Source organism: Quercus robur, chromosome 9 (assembly GCF_932294415.1).
Source record: "Quercus robur chromosome 9, dhQueRobu3.1, whole genome shotgun sequence".
NCBI classification, from domain to species: domain Eukaryota; kingdom Viridiplantae; phylum Streptophyta; class Magnoliopsida; order Fagales; family Fagaceae; genus Quercus; species Quercus robur.
The window spans coordinates 26,809,730-26,826,789 of NC_065542.1; the positions used below are offsets into that span (position 1 = coordinate 26,809,730).

The following is a 17,060-nucleotide window of genomic DNA, read 5'->3' on the forward strand; positions in this document are numbered from 1 at the left end:
AGTTTTAAAATGTACCTACCGTTCTACATTTACAATATAATTTTTAAATTTTTATACTATATATATATATATATATGTGTGAAGATTTCACCCTTTGAATTGAACTTTTATATGATTCAAAAACACCCTCGTTAATGAAGGGTAATTTTTCTTAGAAATAGAGTCATAAATGTCAATTAACATATTTCATTTTTAATATAAAAGGAGAATTCCTAAGATTTAGAATTTTTTTTCCCTTCACTTAAAAAAATTTATCATCTTTTATTCATTTTTTTTTTATCTAAATAAAAGTAAAACACTCCCAATTTATTTATAAAATAAAATAATAAAAAATAAAAACTAAGAGCACTCTTAAAATTTAGCATTTTTTCCTCTCACGTTCATCTTATTTTTATATAAGAAATTCATTGCTATATAAAAAAAATATTGAAGAGCCTTTGAGCACGTGCAACGCACATACTTAGAGCCTAGTATTAATATAATGAACTTTTTCAAATATTGTTAGGAGTATAAATTTGTTAAAACGTCTAAAATAATAGGAGAACATCTACCTAATGTTTGAAGATTGCTAATTTTTACATTATAATTTATTTATTCTAATATTAATTAATTTATTAAAATAATTATGTTAAAATGCAAAACATATCTTCTAAATTTGACCAATTCAGTTGAAGAATTTATTTATTTCCATATTAATTAATATATTAAAATAATTAGACTAAAAATGCTAGATATACTCTCTAAATCTCACCAAAATTCATTTTAGTTATCTAACTTCACATAGTGAATTGAGTTTTTAAATTTTCAAGTTTATTCAATTAAAGTTTTCTGTCACTTCCATTAAAGAATTACCGTTAGTTTTGACCTTCCCTTAAAAAATAAAAACAAAAAATTAATAAAGATTAATTTCCTTGAAAAAAAATTATTTTGAAAGTTTCTATCAAATTAATGGAAATAAACGGAAGAACATCAAAAAATCAAACTTTCCCGGAAAACAAACAGAATAAAATAACAATAATAATAATAGAGAAGAAAAAGAACTTATAGTTCACTAATTTTCCTTCCAAATCTTGGCATTATCATCCATAAACACAATCACTAAATAAAAACCATCAGTACAATTAAAATCTCCTCCCAAACTGCAAAAGCTATGGTACTCTGGATCAAAGAGAGAAGACAGAGAGAGCAAGAGATCGATTGAGAATGTCACCACTGTGGAAGAAGAGCTCGACGAGGTGGCTGGTGAGGAGGAGAAAGGAGTTGAAGCCTTTCTTCATAACCTGAGCTGGAAAGCCCCGATTCTCTCGTACACTTCTCTTCTCTCTCACTCAACAAATCAATCAGTTTTTCCTATCAAAGCCGAACCTGTCAAGGAATTGAAACCCCTAATGGTTGTTTCATTTCCATTGAATTGTGTCTAAATTAGTCTCATCCATCAATGTGGCACGCTTTATATATGGGAAATTATCACTATTATGGTCCAAAAGGCATATTTGATATTTCACATCTTTAACAATAACCCATCCAACTCATAACAATAGAGAATCTTTCAGATTACATATACATCCTAGGAAAAGATAAGTTCAAAGAATTTACTGGTGCTAGCAAACAGCAGAATATGATTGAAAATACCCCCATTTCCCAGTGAGCCAACACGATCATCCTCTTTTTAAGACTGATTGAAGCATATTATCAACTGGGAACGAACACAAAATTACCAATCATGTAAATTGTCGTCTGATATATGTGTCTTCATGTACAAAAACAGGATCTTGAGTACTGCTCTGTGCCAGCCCTGGTGGGATCTGAGGCTGTCCCATAGCTATGCCTCCTTGATTAGGAGTAGAAGGATTGCCCCATAGACTGTCACCGTTCTTTGCCGAAGTTAAGGTGAGATAATAGATAATACCAAGAGCCACACTTGCAAGGGACAACATGGCACCTCCAGCAAAGACTCCGGGTTTCACAACATAGCAATAGTAGTTGAAGTACGCACTTTCGTCACCATGTTGATCATTGAGTGCAGCACCGGTAAGCAACAGAAGAAATGCTATGACAAATGTAAACCTACTCAAGTGTCAAATAGACCAAATCAATTGGAAACCAATACCAAATGAACTGCAGAAAACAAAACAAAACAACACACGCACACCCAAAAAAAAAGGAATCAACAAAAACGAAAGGCAACAGTACATGGTGAAATAATTATGCATGCTGTAAAAAGAAGGGAGAAAATGGGGATTGTGGTAAAAGTAGTAAAAATACTGCTTGTGTTCCACATGAAAGGTCTTTTAGTATCCAGATAGGTCTCAAATGCAGTTTACTAAATTTCCATTAAATGTAGTCAATAGACACCATTGAGGGTTTACAACGATTTTGAAAATATAATACGAGAGGAATTATGAACTCTGATTCAGTGATTCTAATTTGAAACCATCCTACTATAAGTAAGGGATCTATGTAATTTTCCCAATAAAAAATGTAGCAACTTAAAACGTCAATTTGTCAATCTACTTCAAGTCCGGGTTTTGGCACCCGAAAAATAATAAACAAGCCACATTTCTTTGTACTCTTAACAGGTTGGTCACAAAAGGGGCACATGGGAGCTGAAGGGTTACTAAACCCAGTTGAGGAAAAACAGAACCCACATGACTATAAGAAAAGTCTTACATTTAGCAGGAAAAATATGTAGCACACATGTTGATTCAACAAGTGAGAATTCTAAGCAACCATTCATATTTTAGAAGGCAGCAATACGAAAAAAGAAACGTTATAAGCAAGAAGTATGACTCAATAAAAATTGATTTGACTTTATGTTGGACATATTTATGAATTGTGTATTTTTTACCATATTTAAGAAAACTAAAACATGGATTATAGTTACTTTATACTCTTAAGAGTGCGGTTGGTATCCTCTTTTCTAAGCAATTTTATTTTCTTAAATCCTCTTTTGTCTCACCTTTTAGCAAATAAACTAGCTTTTTCAAAAATAAACTAACTTATTTGCTTAAAGCCACTTTTTTCTCACATTTTAGCAGATAAACCATCAGAAAATAGAGGATGTCAAACTCAAACTAAATATGTGCTTCATTTCTCTCTATTGTTGCTTGAATATTAGATTATATATGTAATGAACTACCACTTATTCAAAAGCTTAAGCTAATAGGAAAGCATAAATTTAATCACTTAACCATGACTCTAACCATTTTTTAAACTTATTTGAGACTTGTTATTAATCTTCTAGACACACAAGTGTATATCCTAGCTTAACTAGTATCCTAGTATTTCAAGAATTATCATATTATACCATATCCATATACATATTGCATCTGTGTCTCATGTCAGTATTGATGCTTTCTAGATCATAACCATCTTAATTCAGACACTAATAGTCCTCATTAACAATAAGTTTTCAAAGGATAAGGCAAAAATCAATCAAACAGGAATGAAAGTTTTATCAGCAAGTAGTGAATGAAACATACCAGGAAACAACAAAGCAGATCAGCGCTACAGTCCAATTAGAGTTAGAAGGATGAGGATTTCTTTTGCAACAAATACACCCAGTTGAAACATTTATAATTATTTGAGCAATCATAAGAGATAATGCTGAAGTTAAACCAAGAGCCATAGCTGGACTTCGAGGGTATACACATTCAGAAATAGCAGTGACCTGAACCTGAGAACTCTGGAAATAAAAGAACATTTCAGCAATGCTTTCATCACAACCACTGTAGACAAGGAATAATAGTGATTATGCACAAAAAATCTGAAGACAAAATGGGAGGCAGTCAGAATCAATTTCCAGATGCCCACAGCCCACTTATGCAGGCATGATTTGATATAAGGTCCTGCTAATGTACCTGCCTTTTGAGTACATTAGCAGTGCTCCTGTACTCCCATTTCATCTCTAATAATACTTTTCCCCCAACTGAGGGCATTACTACCATTTGGCATCACAAAACTAGAGGGAAAAAAAAGAGCAAACAGAAACTGAAAGAAATTTGAGGTAATAATGTCATTTGGTATCTGAAAAATGTACAGAAGGGGGAAGAGGGGAACAGAAACAGGGAGATTGATAGACTATGGATAGGAAACTCCAGTTTTCTCTCCCTAATATCTATCTCATACAAATTTATTATCTTTTCATCATCAAGAACAAGGGCCAGTCTGCAGTTCCTATTTCAGTAAACTGCTCAAAAATGCTGGCAGGGCCAGCAAGTATGCCTGTGTATTGGTGAAAAATATCCACTCATAATGCCACTAAAAACACTCTTAACGAGTGGATGCAATTGCTTACTTCCCAAGAGCCACCATTTCTTAGCCATTGGCATCGTACCCAGCAAAAATCCATCTCAGATGAGTGAGGATTAAGCGACATTCTCAAAGACAGAAAGATGTTAACTAGGATTTAGAAAGAAAAACTAGTTTAACATTTTCTGATTTTAAGCTAAAGATGCTAGCAGGTCATAATGGAGAAAATTACCGAAGCTTACATAGAGGAGTACAAAAAGGAAGATAGGGATGGACTCATTTCGTTATAGTAATAGCCATAAGTATTAATACAGTTGCACAATAAAATTATGTTTACAACTAGGATCCACAGATAAAGCAGAAACAAGAATAGTTTATATAAATCATGCAGGCACATGCTTAAAATGAGACTTCTGTGGAGTTCCAAGAGAATTAAACTTGGGCAATATGGTTTCAGCTTATATCACATAAAATATAAGTAAAACTGAGGATTTTCTATTCAGTGTCTTTCCCTCTGACACATCCCTTCTTTTTTTCTCTTTCAAAAGTAAGGCTTCTACATATCTCTCCATCAAAAGATGCTAAACCCCTCTTTAACTGTTTGTGCCCTCTGCTAGTATCAGTGTATTTGTGAACTCAAATACATTTTCAGTCCACTACCAAATGGAATGAGTTTTCAGGTCATAGTTTCTTACAGGGTAAAGGCCCAATTATCTTGGTCACCCACTGATGCAGGACAAAAACTTTAGTGGACTCTAATTCCAATTTGACACACGAAAGAAGCTTAAGAAGGCTTTGATGCCAACTTGATGCAGGATCTTCAAAAGATTGAGCAGTAAAATAGGTTTATTGAAAAGCTCTTGAAGGATTTTTGAATGGGGTTTGATGTTTAAAATCAAGGATAAGGCACTTTCTCAAAAAAAAAAAATCAAGGATAAGGCATAACTAGATTGATTCTTGAAGGAATTTGATGGCTGTTTGGTAATAAAATAGTGAAATGAATGAGGGGCAAAAAGCAAAAAGGATAGACCCCTAGGCAACCATACCTAGGTTTTGATGTATCACAATACAAAAGAAATTTGCAGGATAGAAATAATCACATAAAAAGTTAAAACCTAGGAATCAGTGCCTAGGGTTAGCAAGAGTTAGCACAAAACCATTGGAAAAATTTCAACTGAAATTTTATTTGTAAGAAACTTGTCTCCATAGGAGTATGATAGCATGCTTAATACTTGGACTAAACCCTAAACCTAATTGGCTTAGGTCAAATCCCAATTACTGAATTATAAAAATAAACTTTATCCTAGGAAAATAAATAAAATAATAATAACCTAATTAGCTAATAAAACCTTGAATAATAAAATTGCCTTCATTCTTCTTGCATCAGATTTCCTAAGTAATCACCTACGAAAGAGGCAATCACTGACCCAAAAATTGAGAAAAGCTAATGAAAATTTATTTAATTGTATTATGAATTTTGAAAGCTTACATAAAGCCTTCAAAGAAACTATTCCTAGTTCTTTTTCAATAAAGACTAGGATTCCCAAACAAAAATTATAATAACAACTAAAAGACTAAAACCAAACTGAAAGAGATTCTAAAACTTAAAACAAGACTCATGGACCTCAAATATAACCCATTTTAGCCCATTTGCAAAAAATCTGGAAATTACCAGAATATTCTTAATTTGGTAAAACTTAAAAATAAATAAATAAATTGAGCCAGAAGCAATCTAGCCTAGATAAACAACAAAATAAGACTTGATTCAACTCAATCTAGCTAAGCAAGGTCCCACACTCTCCATCATCTGAAAATTCCCAAATTGCCACTTAGCACTAGAACCAGCCTTTCCTCGCCTCTTATATCTTCAAAAGGGGGCTGCCAAGAACATTCCCTGTCACCCTCATTATATTAATTTATTACATTGTTCATATATATGGCCAGCAATTGTTACTCATTCCCATTCTAATTTATTTAAAAAAATTTCTATATTCTGTATTTGATCTGGAATTGAAGACATTAATCAAAAGATTTTGGTTGAGTTTTTTTTTTTTTTTTTTTTTTTGGGAGAGGGGTGGGGGGGCTAAAGTAAAGGTAGGATGGGACTCGAACCCAGACTCTCCCTCTTGTGGGAGAGCCAGAAACACCACCTGGATCAGAGGTCAGGTGGTGAATTTTGGTTGAGTTGATGTTATATTACTATTTATTAAGATATATATACTTAAAATGAGATGTATAGAAGTATCAAGTATATAATTTTAAATAACTGAAAAAATCCACGTACAAGGTATGGGCTGCAAGCTCACTAATTTTTATATAAATATATATTTTAAAGTTGATAGGATTAATCAAGTTTGATAATTGACTTTCATCTCGTGTGTGAGTTTGTTGGTGGGTGGGTGGGGGGGGGGGTTTGTCATGTAGTCAATAAAAGAAGTGACACTATGTATGTCTTTGAACCAAAGGAATCCACAAGATTGCACCACGATCAGCATTGCAAGCTACAGCATAATTTAAGATTTGATGACAGAATCTTGATTCCAGCTAAATGAGATGTTTAAAAACCAACAATTGCCAAAGTGGACAAGTATCTCTCATTGAAACAGTGAAGCAGCGGAGAGAGATGCATAGTTAACATCTTATAATTGAAGCATATATGATCAATTACCATGTCTGGTTGATTAGAATTGGAAATTTGTCTTGGACGATTTACAAACAGAAAATTCTTCCATTTTATGAATGAATACATGTAAGCTTAAGAGGACCAACTAAAAAAAAAGGCAACATGTTTTGCATGTCTCAAGGAAAGCTTTAACTACTTCTTTTAGGCCAAAATGCAGAAACACCCTCTAGGGTTTGGGTTAGATGCAAAAACACCCTCCAGGGCATCATTTTTTCCTTATAACTCCCCAATGTTTTCATCTGCCAAATTGACCTCTGGGATAGGAAGCACCTGCACGGATACAGGTGCGGGTGCAGATATGGTACGGCAACACAACAATTTTTTTTTTAAAGTAGGACACAAGTATGGTAGGGATACAAATATTAATTAATTATACACACACACACGCACATAAATAAATATATACTTTCAAAGCTTACAAAATTTGTTTTATAACAAAAATATTATTTCTTTTTAAATAATTGTTAAAATTTCTCTTATAAACATATTAAAGTCTTATCACTAAATATATATGTATCTATCGTCTACTTAAATAATGAAAAATAATAATATAAAGTCAACTTATAAAAGAAAATTTTAAAATGAAGTCAAAAAGCTAGCCTAAGCAATATGGTCAAAACAAAAGGAAAGATATTTGCTGCATGGCCACAACATGGATCTATCAACACGTTCATTCAAAAAAAAACTCTTAATTAATTTTCCCACATACCCCCATTTATAGCCACACTTCATTCTTTCTTCTTTAGAGAATGAATCGGTTTCTTTCTATCTCTGGGAAAAAAAAAAAAACAGAGAGAGAGATCAGTTTCTATTTCTCTCTTGTAAATTTATGGAGATCTGCCACCTACAGCTAGCATGGTCACCATGATAACAAGCCACCGTGACAGAGGGTCCTCTTTTGCAGCAAAACAACATTTCTCTCCTCTTGTGAATCTCTGTCATCATCTTCACCTTCTTCCTTTCTCTTGTTCTTCTTTTCTTTTCTTTTTTGGGGGGCATAGGCCATGTCTGTCATTTTTATATAATAAAAAAACGGCCGGGACACGCATGCAGCCATGTCCCTGCCATGTCAGACACGGGCACAGCAGCCCAACTGCCTTGTCCGTGCTTTCCAGCCTCTGAGACTAACCTCCGCTAGCTCCTATGGACAAATAAATCACATGACCATCGCGTGACCACATTAAGAAGACTCACCAACTAATTTGCACCACTGGTCACATGATGGTCGCATAATTTTTCCAACCATAAGAGCTAATGGAAGTTAGTACCAAGGGTAAATTTGACAGATATGGAAACCACAGGGAGTTAAAAAGAAGAATTGAAATCCAAAGGGATGTTTTTGCACCTGACCCAAACCAAAGGTAGTGTTTTTGCATTTAGACCTTTCTTTTAAGCTATAATCTTGTTAGCAGCAGACTATATTGTAAAAATAGATGAAATGAAATGCTTCTATTCAAAACTATCAGAAACCTAGACAAAATGAGTTATTTCATCTCACAGTGCAGACAAAAGTGCTGCTGAAACCAAAAAAATCTCCCTTTTGATGTTAGTTCCATTTGAGAGGATGTACATAGAATGGATATATGTCAGTAGCAACTAGGGAAGCTATTGTGCTATTAGCATAAGCTAAAGTGAATGATGAAGGTTAAGGGACTAATAGAAGGCAACTGTAACCACAAAAACTAATTAGAAGACATATTTATTAACGGAATTTATGTTCCTCTTCTTGAGTCACATGAAGCTGCTGAACCAAGAGTGAGACAATCAAATGGACAGATTGTACAATGGAAGAGATCATCCTACAAAGACTAAAATTAGAACTTGAACCAATATCCCTGATACCAATTTCTAGGCCTACATCCATGGGCAACACCAACCACAATATACTATCAATAATAAAGATTACAATCACACTCACTAACTCTCACAACAACTAATCCAGAACCCAAATACAACTAGAGGTGCCCTCACACTAACACATTAGCCAAAGTTTAGTCTTTTAACTCTCTCACAAGACAAAGCTTGGTGTTGTAACTCTCACACATACACAACAAAGCTACACCACCACTCTATGTATAGGGACTAGCACACCTCCCTACTGATTTTCTTTTCAATGTGCGACTACCACCTTTAGGATTAGTGAACCTCCTTATGATTCATCTAGCCGACGTGGGATTTCAAAACCAATAAGAAAATCTCTGAACTCTCCTATCATGGCTGGACTTTACAATGGTGTTCACCCTGACAAAGCAACTAATCAAATGACCAAGAACTCTCTAAAACTAGACCAGAACAAATGGTACACACGAAGTGAGCCAATATTTGTGTATAATGCATGTTCTTTCAATTGAGGTTGCAATTTTTGGAATTATATGAAGATTAATTAGAAAACAAATGCATAAGAAGACGTCACCTAAACCAAACCCAAACATTACCATAAGTATAACTCAACAAAGTAATAAGGTTTTCCTTTTCCCTTGTAAGTTCACAAGCAAAGAGAATTCTACCATACAATCTCTGGGCTTTCCCACCTTCTCTCCACAAAGAAAAACTTAAAACACAGACACAGCATACAAGTTTAAAACTTTAACATTCACCAAGAACCTAAACTGAAAGCAAAAGCAATAAAGGTTATTACTTCCTGTTCAGTAACAGAGAGATTCTGAAACAGATTTAACAAATTAGAACTGCAAATCTCAGATTCTCCACCATCAAAGTTCTCCTTTCACTGAAATTTTAGTTTTGAAAACAAAACAACAAAGAAGATTGTTCTTCTCTTTAACTTTTCCTGGGTTTCTCAGCAACCAATCAGACGACTAGTGGAAGAAGATGATAAAGAAGAAAACAACATAAAAATGCTTTTTTTTTTTTAAACCCATCAAAGGAAAAAAGCAAAAAGATCCATATAGAGAGAGTATTTTAGTTTGTTTACCTTAATTCTTGTGCCCTCAGCACCAAAACCAGTAGCAGCTGATAATAGACCCAAGAATCCAGCCACAAAGCATATCAACAAAACCTTTCTCTCCATCATCTATCTCTCTCTCTCTCTCTCTCTCTCTTGGCTGTGTTTTTGTCTGAGTCTGAGAAAGGTGATAACTGAGAACTGAATTAGCGTAAAGTTTAGTGAAGCACTGTTATTGAGGTGAGTTGTGAAATTATTATGTCCAAAATATTGAAGACACAAAATAATCAAACTTAATAAGTTTATTTTTTTATTTTTTTTTTTTTTAAAAAAAGTTAATACTATTAGAGTGGAAAATGTTCTTGAACAGGTTTTATATATATAGCTTAAAAGCCTTAAATCGATTCGTGACTGATATACTGAAACCGTGAGGGCAACTATGACTCATGGTCATGGACATGGTCTATGAGAGATGATTTCCGTTTTTAATAAACAATTGAAAGTAGTCAAGTACATTGAATATTATTATATTTTCTGTTTCTCAAAAGACGTGTGAGTTTGGATAGCTTAAAAGCCTTAATGCGACTGAGTTTCAATTTGGTGGGTCAGATGGCTCTATGTACATTACTCTGTCAAGTTTTGGACACATACTGAAGGACATTCAGATTCTTGCCTCGTGTTTCTCAAAAATAAACTATTCTCATCTGCATAGGCATTGTAATAATGTAGCTCACTCTTTAGTAAGAAGGGCAATTTATTTATCTCAAATACAAGTCTGGATGGAGGATGTACCATCAGATATTCTTCCTGTATTCCAGGCCGATTTAACTGGCCTTCCTACTAAATAAGAGTTTTGGTCTTCTTTCTCAAAAAAAAAAAAATTTAAATTAAATTACACGACACTATTTACATATTTAAAAATTATTTTACTATAATATTTTCAACTTTTAGCAATAAATATTATATAACAGGATTCCTTCTTCTATATTTATTTATCAATATCTATACTAGTTTCTCCAAAAAAAAAAAAAAACAAATCTCTATCTATTTATTTATTTATATCTATCTATTGATTCTATTCTATATTATTTATAACAAAATTCTCCTCTTTTGATTGGTTTTTTTTATGTGGTTCAAAAATATTTATCTATACTATCTATTCTATTTTCTATCTATCTATACCATATATAACAGAATTTCCTTTTTTGAATTGAATTTTTATGTAGTTCAAAAATATTTCTCTATACTATTTATAACAAGATTTCCTTTTTGGACTGAAATTTATAACAGGATTTTCTTTTTGGACTGAACTTTTAGGTGGTTCAAAAATACTTATCTATACTATCTATTCTATCTATACTATTTATAAACAGAATTTCCTTTTCTGTAGTTCAAAAATACATTTTTATACTATTTACAACCAGATTTACTTTTTGGACTGAAATTTATAACAAGATTCTCTTTTTGGCCTGAACTTTTATTTTATTTTTTATTTTTTTGATAAGTTTGGACTGAACTTTTAGATGGTTCAAAAATATTTATCTATACTATCTATTCTATCTTCTATCTATCTATACTATATATATAAAAAAATTTCCTTTTTTAGATTGGACTCTTATGTAGTTCAAAAATACCCCTCTATACTATTTATAACAAGATTCCCTTTTTAGATTGAACTTTTAGATGGTTCAAAAATACTCCTACATCCAATATTTAGGTAATAACAAAACTTGAGAACAAATACATAAAATAAAACCCACTAACCCCACTACACCACTTTTAATTTTCAAATACACATTCAAATCCATAAAAAATTAAAAAATTAAAAATTTTAAAAACGTTCAAAAAACTTGTTTGGCTCACAATCCATTCTAATTCAATGTCTGTGTTTTATTTAAATTCAAAGACTAGGCCTTAACCTAAGGCTCCTTTAGAGAAAAATAAAAAAATTATTTATCTTTATCCTTATCTAAATTTTTTTTCTCCTTATTTTTGTATAGAAATAGATTCCTGCAATCCAACACACGTGTTGATCACCTTTTAATTGAATTCAAATTTCTTAATCCCTCCTCTAAACAAATAAGAGGATTTTTTATTAAACTCAAACAGAAACACACGTTAAAAATAGAAACAGCTCCCTAACTTCTATAAAAATAAAAAAATAAAACAGCTCTTAATCTCCTAATTTTTAAATTTACCACAAAAAATCCATTCACCAAATTTAAAACACTTTTTCTATAACACCTATAGCTAGTAGCTACTATCGTTTTGAATCCCAAAAAAAAAAAAAAAAATCCCTAAAATTTAGGCTTTTTTTTTTCTTCATGATCATCTTTTTTTCCCACTAAAACTTAGCGTCTTTTTATTCCTTTTTAGTCCAAATAAAATACCTCCCATTAAAAAAATAATAACAATAATAATTAACTGAACTCCTAAAATTTAGATTCTGTCCCTTAGGTTCGTCATATTTTTCCTAAAATTTATACTTTTTTTATTCATTTTTCATCCAAATAAAACACCTCCAATTACCCCCAAAAAAAAAAAAAAAAAAACACTTGTTATCTTCTTCTTTTTTCCCTAAAATTTAGTCATTTTTCCCCTTTTTTTCATCCGAATCAAACACCTCTACTTTAAAAATAAAAATAAAAATAAAACACCTCTTAGCCACACACAATTACTACTTGTAGGGACACGTTTTACAGTCCAAACCCAAAATGTATGGGATCTTGGCCCAGTGAGTCCAGTACAATAAATTTGCAGAATCGAAGAACTAGGCCCTAATGAATTGGACAAAGACTAGTATGGATTTAGATGACGATCAAGCAAAAGAAAAAACAAAAAGCACTGATCTGAATCAATTCACTGTCCGACGAGGTAAGTCTTCATATAAATCAATTAAACAGGCTACAAATGTAACTTTGATGGCTACAATGTTCTCTCTTTATTTTTCCGATCCCCTCCTCATAAAGGGTCTCTTACATTATATAGTTTCCTTTGGACCATCTTGATCCTACACTTGTTGGTCATTTGAGCCTTTACATAAGTACATGTCCCATCAAATACCCTCTTTGGCTTTCTATGAGTTGTGGTAGCTAAGGTAGTACTGTTCAGGGGTCTTCTCCATATAAATGCGGCTAGAAAAGTAGCTGTGGTGCATTTAATGCAGTGGTAGCAACTTTTCCTTAGATATTTTTGGGTTCCCCTCCTCATATGTTCATAATGCACGTACTTATCAGTGGAGCTTCTTGGAAGGTCCCCTTGACTATTGAGACATACATTTGAGCTGTACCTAGCATATCCGAGGAGTTATTCCTCCTCGAACCACTGGTAAGATGTTTTCGTGTGTCCCCATGTTCCTTCTATACTCCATCATTTCAATCTTCTTTGGAATGTTTTGTCACCATACAGCTGGTAAGATGTTTGTCCCATTAGACACCTACACCCTTCTTTCCATGATGAAAATGAACTTTTGAAGCTTCAAACATGGTTCAAGCCAGTTATTCAGCAATAAATACGATTGTGCTTAATCCAATTAATGTGAAGATGATTACTACTTTATTAGGAAGCTTTATTATGGCTCCTCAAACGTTTTCATGTTTTTCTATTTCCTTCATCGAACACTCCAAGGTCACCCAATCCGAGGTCCATCTCCCTTTTAATGGGCTTGCCACCTCGACTTGTCAGCAAGAAAAAGGCCAATTTCCCCACTAGGCTCAATGTTTCTTTCAAGTTCTAGACCACTCTTTTACAAATTTTATTATTATTACAGAGGCCCCACTATGAGCTTTAAAATGCTTGCTCTATTTGTATATATTTCACGTTTCAGTTTTTACTTTGTTCGTACAAAGACTTTGATTTCCTCAATCTCTTTTTTCAACTAATCACCATCTCTTCGTTGAGAAAGGTACATTTACTTTGATATTGTTTTAATTATTACTTTGTATTTTTCATTGTATTTTCCTTTTCTTTGAACTAATCCCATATTTGATTTAATCTCCTATTATCTTTTTTTTCTCATAACGTTTATCTCTCTTTTCCAGATTCTTCCCACAAGTCCATTGATATCTTCTAATTTTATCTTACTATACACCATCTCTGTTGCATATGGATGGAAGCTAGTGTGTGTTTATATATATATATATATATATATATATATATACACACTATATTCCTATCCATATACCCAAACAATATTATTATGTTAGTTGGGAAAAAAATTAAAAAGGCGGGCAATTGTAAATTTTTAATGCTATATATAGGTAAAATTTCACAATAATTTTTTTAACAAGAATCTTTTACAATAATTGAGTTGACAAATTTTTACTAATTCTTATCTTTTAGTTTTAATTTAATATCTCTTTTTTGCCTAGTGATAATAACTTACCACTTCAATACTTATGAAATTTGTTGTGTTTCTAAATTTATTGTAATCAATAAACATTACACAATAAATAAACAAATATATATATATATATATATATTTATATATATAATGAAAATGGATATATGTTATATGTCAACTCAGTAGGGAAGTTGTTGTGCAATTATCATGAGTTAAAGTGGTTGAAAAGGAAAAAAAAAAAAAAATAGTCCTACTAAATCTTTGTTTTTATTATTTAGAAATAATAATATTTTTTTATTGACTTTTTATTGTTAATATTTTACGGACACAATTTAGAGCATTCTCATCAAATATCTCAAAAGCTAAAAATACTATCTTTTAGAGCATCCACAGCAGCTGTGGTATATGTGTTAAATGTCAAATATTTAGCACATTTAGCACATCAAACACCAAAAGCAATGCATTATCAAATGTGTTAAATATTTCAAAAGTTTGCAACATGCTACAATACCATCTCAAATTTGAGACGGTAGGACAACAATTGCATAATATATATTATTATTTTATTCCTGTTTTCTCTCTCCGTATTCTCATCTTTATCTTCTCTCTCTCTCTATCTTCTCATCTCTATCTTCTCTCTCATCTCTGTCTTCTCTATTCATCTTCCACAGCACACCAATCAACAATGGCCACCACTCGACGCCGTCGATCTCACCAAAGACCACCACTTGACGCCATCGACCATCTATCTTCTCTATTCCACTTCGAATTCTTTTTTTTTTCCTTTTTCCTTTTTCTGTTCACGTTTTTTGGCTGTGGTTTGATGAGTGGGTTGGGCAATAGGTGGGTTCAAATGGGCAGATCGATGGTGGGTGGGTTCGGGTTGTGGGTTATGGCGGTGGGTGGGTTGAGTTTCATGGGTTGTGGGTTATGGCAATGGGTGGATTGAGATGGTGTTGGGCGGATCAGTGGTGGTGGGTGGGTCGACTGGTGATTGGCGAATCGGTGGTGGTGTCGATCTTTGTTCTGATCTGTTTTTGTCTTTGTTTTTCTGTTTTGGTGGTTGTGATTTGCTGGTGGATTCGGCAGCGGTTGTGGTTTTTTTTTTTTTTTTTTTTGGTGATTGTGGCCGCAACAATTTTTCTAATTGTTGTTGTTGTTGTTGTTGCTGTTGTTGTTGTGGTTGATGATGATGATGATGATGGGGGAGGAATTTAATATATTATTTTCATGTGTTGTAAATATTATTTTAATGTATACAATTGAAGATTAAAACATTTGATAAATGAGATATTGTAAAATAATGTGATAAAATAACAAAGTAGGCTTTTGGTGTGTCAAAATGGCATTTTTTTTGTAACATCTGTTGTGAATGCTCTTAGCCTCTCATTCCAAAAAAACACACTACAACAAAGGTGTTATTGTTAAAAATTTTAGAAGCTGAGCTACAGTGGACTGCTATCTATAAAAGTCCACTGTAACTCAAATCTTATAAAAGTAATAATTTTTTAATACATTTTCAATCAAAATATCTTCTCTCTTTCTCTCTCTCTCTCTCTTTTCTCCGGACTCTCTTTTCTCTCTCTTCTTTCTCATCTTCTTCTCTCTTTCACCAGTTTCTCTCTTCTCTATCTTTTTTCTTTCTTTCTCACTAGTTCTCTCTATTTCCTCCTCTCTCCAACCCTCTTGCCCTTGCCCTCTCTTGCTCGTCCCTCTCTCTCTCACTGATTTCCCATGGGTGTGAGTCACAGTGCTTCGGCGGTCACTGTGGGTCACTTGGTCATGGTGGGTTTGGGTCGTGGGTCACATTTTGGTGGTGGATCAGATTTGGCGATGGGTGAAGTTTTGTGATGGCTGGATTTTGTGTTTGTGATAGTGATTTTTTTTGTGATTTGTGATTTGGTGGCTGTGTTTTTGTTTTGTGATTGGTGATTTGTAATGGATTGGTTTTGGTGGTTGTTTTGTAATTGGTGATTTGTGATGGCTGGGTTTTGTGATTTGGTGGTTGTTTTGTAGTGGTGGTGGCTAGAGGTGGGTTGATTTTGGGTTGGGGTTTACAGTGGTGGCAGGTGGGTGGGTGATGGTGGATGGTGGTGACTATGGGTTTGGTGGGTTGGGTTGGTGGTGGTGACTATGGGTTTGGTGGGTTGGGTTTGCTGTGGGTTGGGTTGGTGGTGGTGACTATTGGTTTGTTTTTGTTTGTGATTTGGTGGTTGGGGGTTGGGTGGTGGTGGTAGTGGTGGTGGCTGTGGTTGTGGGTGGTGGTGGCTATGGCTGTGGCTTTGTGGGTAGTGGTAGAGATGAGATTGAGAATAAAAAATAAATAATAAAATAATATTCTAATGAAGTGGTAAAAAATATAAATTTTTTTATGTTGGATGTATCGTAAAATGAGTTATTTAAACCGATAAAGTAGGTTTTTGAGATAATAAATACTAAATTTTTTGAGATCTTTGATAGGAATGCTTGTAAGAACTCAACATGACCTATCAAAGACTTATCCTCAAAACAAAAAAATAATAATAATAATAAAATCTTTGACTCTTTGTTTAGACTCTTTAGAGTCTAAAGGCTTCAACTTCTAAAACACTTATCTGATTTTCTTTTTCTTTTATATATAGCTTCAACTTGTACGAAGGGTCCAATACTCCAATTGCTAAAAAAAAAAAAAATATTAGCATATTTTTATAATCAATTGTCAAATAAGAAATTTAGAATAAAATTAATTTGACATCATTCAATTAAGAAAAAAAAAATTAAGAATTTGATTTCACCAGTATTCTTAATTTCACTTTGACTATAAATCCATGACAATAATTTCATCATCTAGTTTTTGCATCACTGAGCTATGGCTCCACGGCACTTTCCTTAAATTGGTTACG

General features: G+C 33.1%; 1 protein-coding gene across 2 annotated transcripts in view; it reads right to left on the reverse strand.

The window, feature by feature from the left end:
• LOC126700202 (protein MODIFYING WALL LIGNIN-2-like) overlaps positions 1-10,150 on the reverse strand; it is a 54,350-nt gene extending 44,200 nt beyond the window's left edge. Inside the window, exons 1-3 of one of the 2 annotated variants that reach the window (XM_050398234.1) lie at positions 9,867-10,147; positions 3,483-3,685; positions 1,474-2,067 (exon numbers count right to left, since the gene is read on the reverse strand). In XM_050398234.1, coding sequence (XP_050254191.1) covers positions 1,722-2,067; positions 3,483-3,685; positions 9,867-9,965 — 648 coding nt within the window. In that variant the 5' untranslated portion in view covers positions 9,966-10,147 and the 3' untranslated portion in view covers positions 1,474-1,721. Of the gene's footprint in view, positions 1-1,473; positions 2,068-3,482; positions 3,686-9,866 lie in introns of those variants that run through there. The other variant, XM_050398235.1, reaches the window with a different exon arrangement.
• Positions 10,151-17,060: the final 6,910 nt, after the last annotated feature.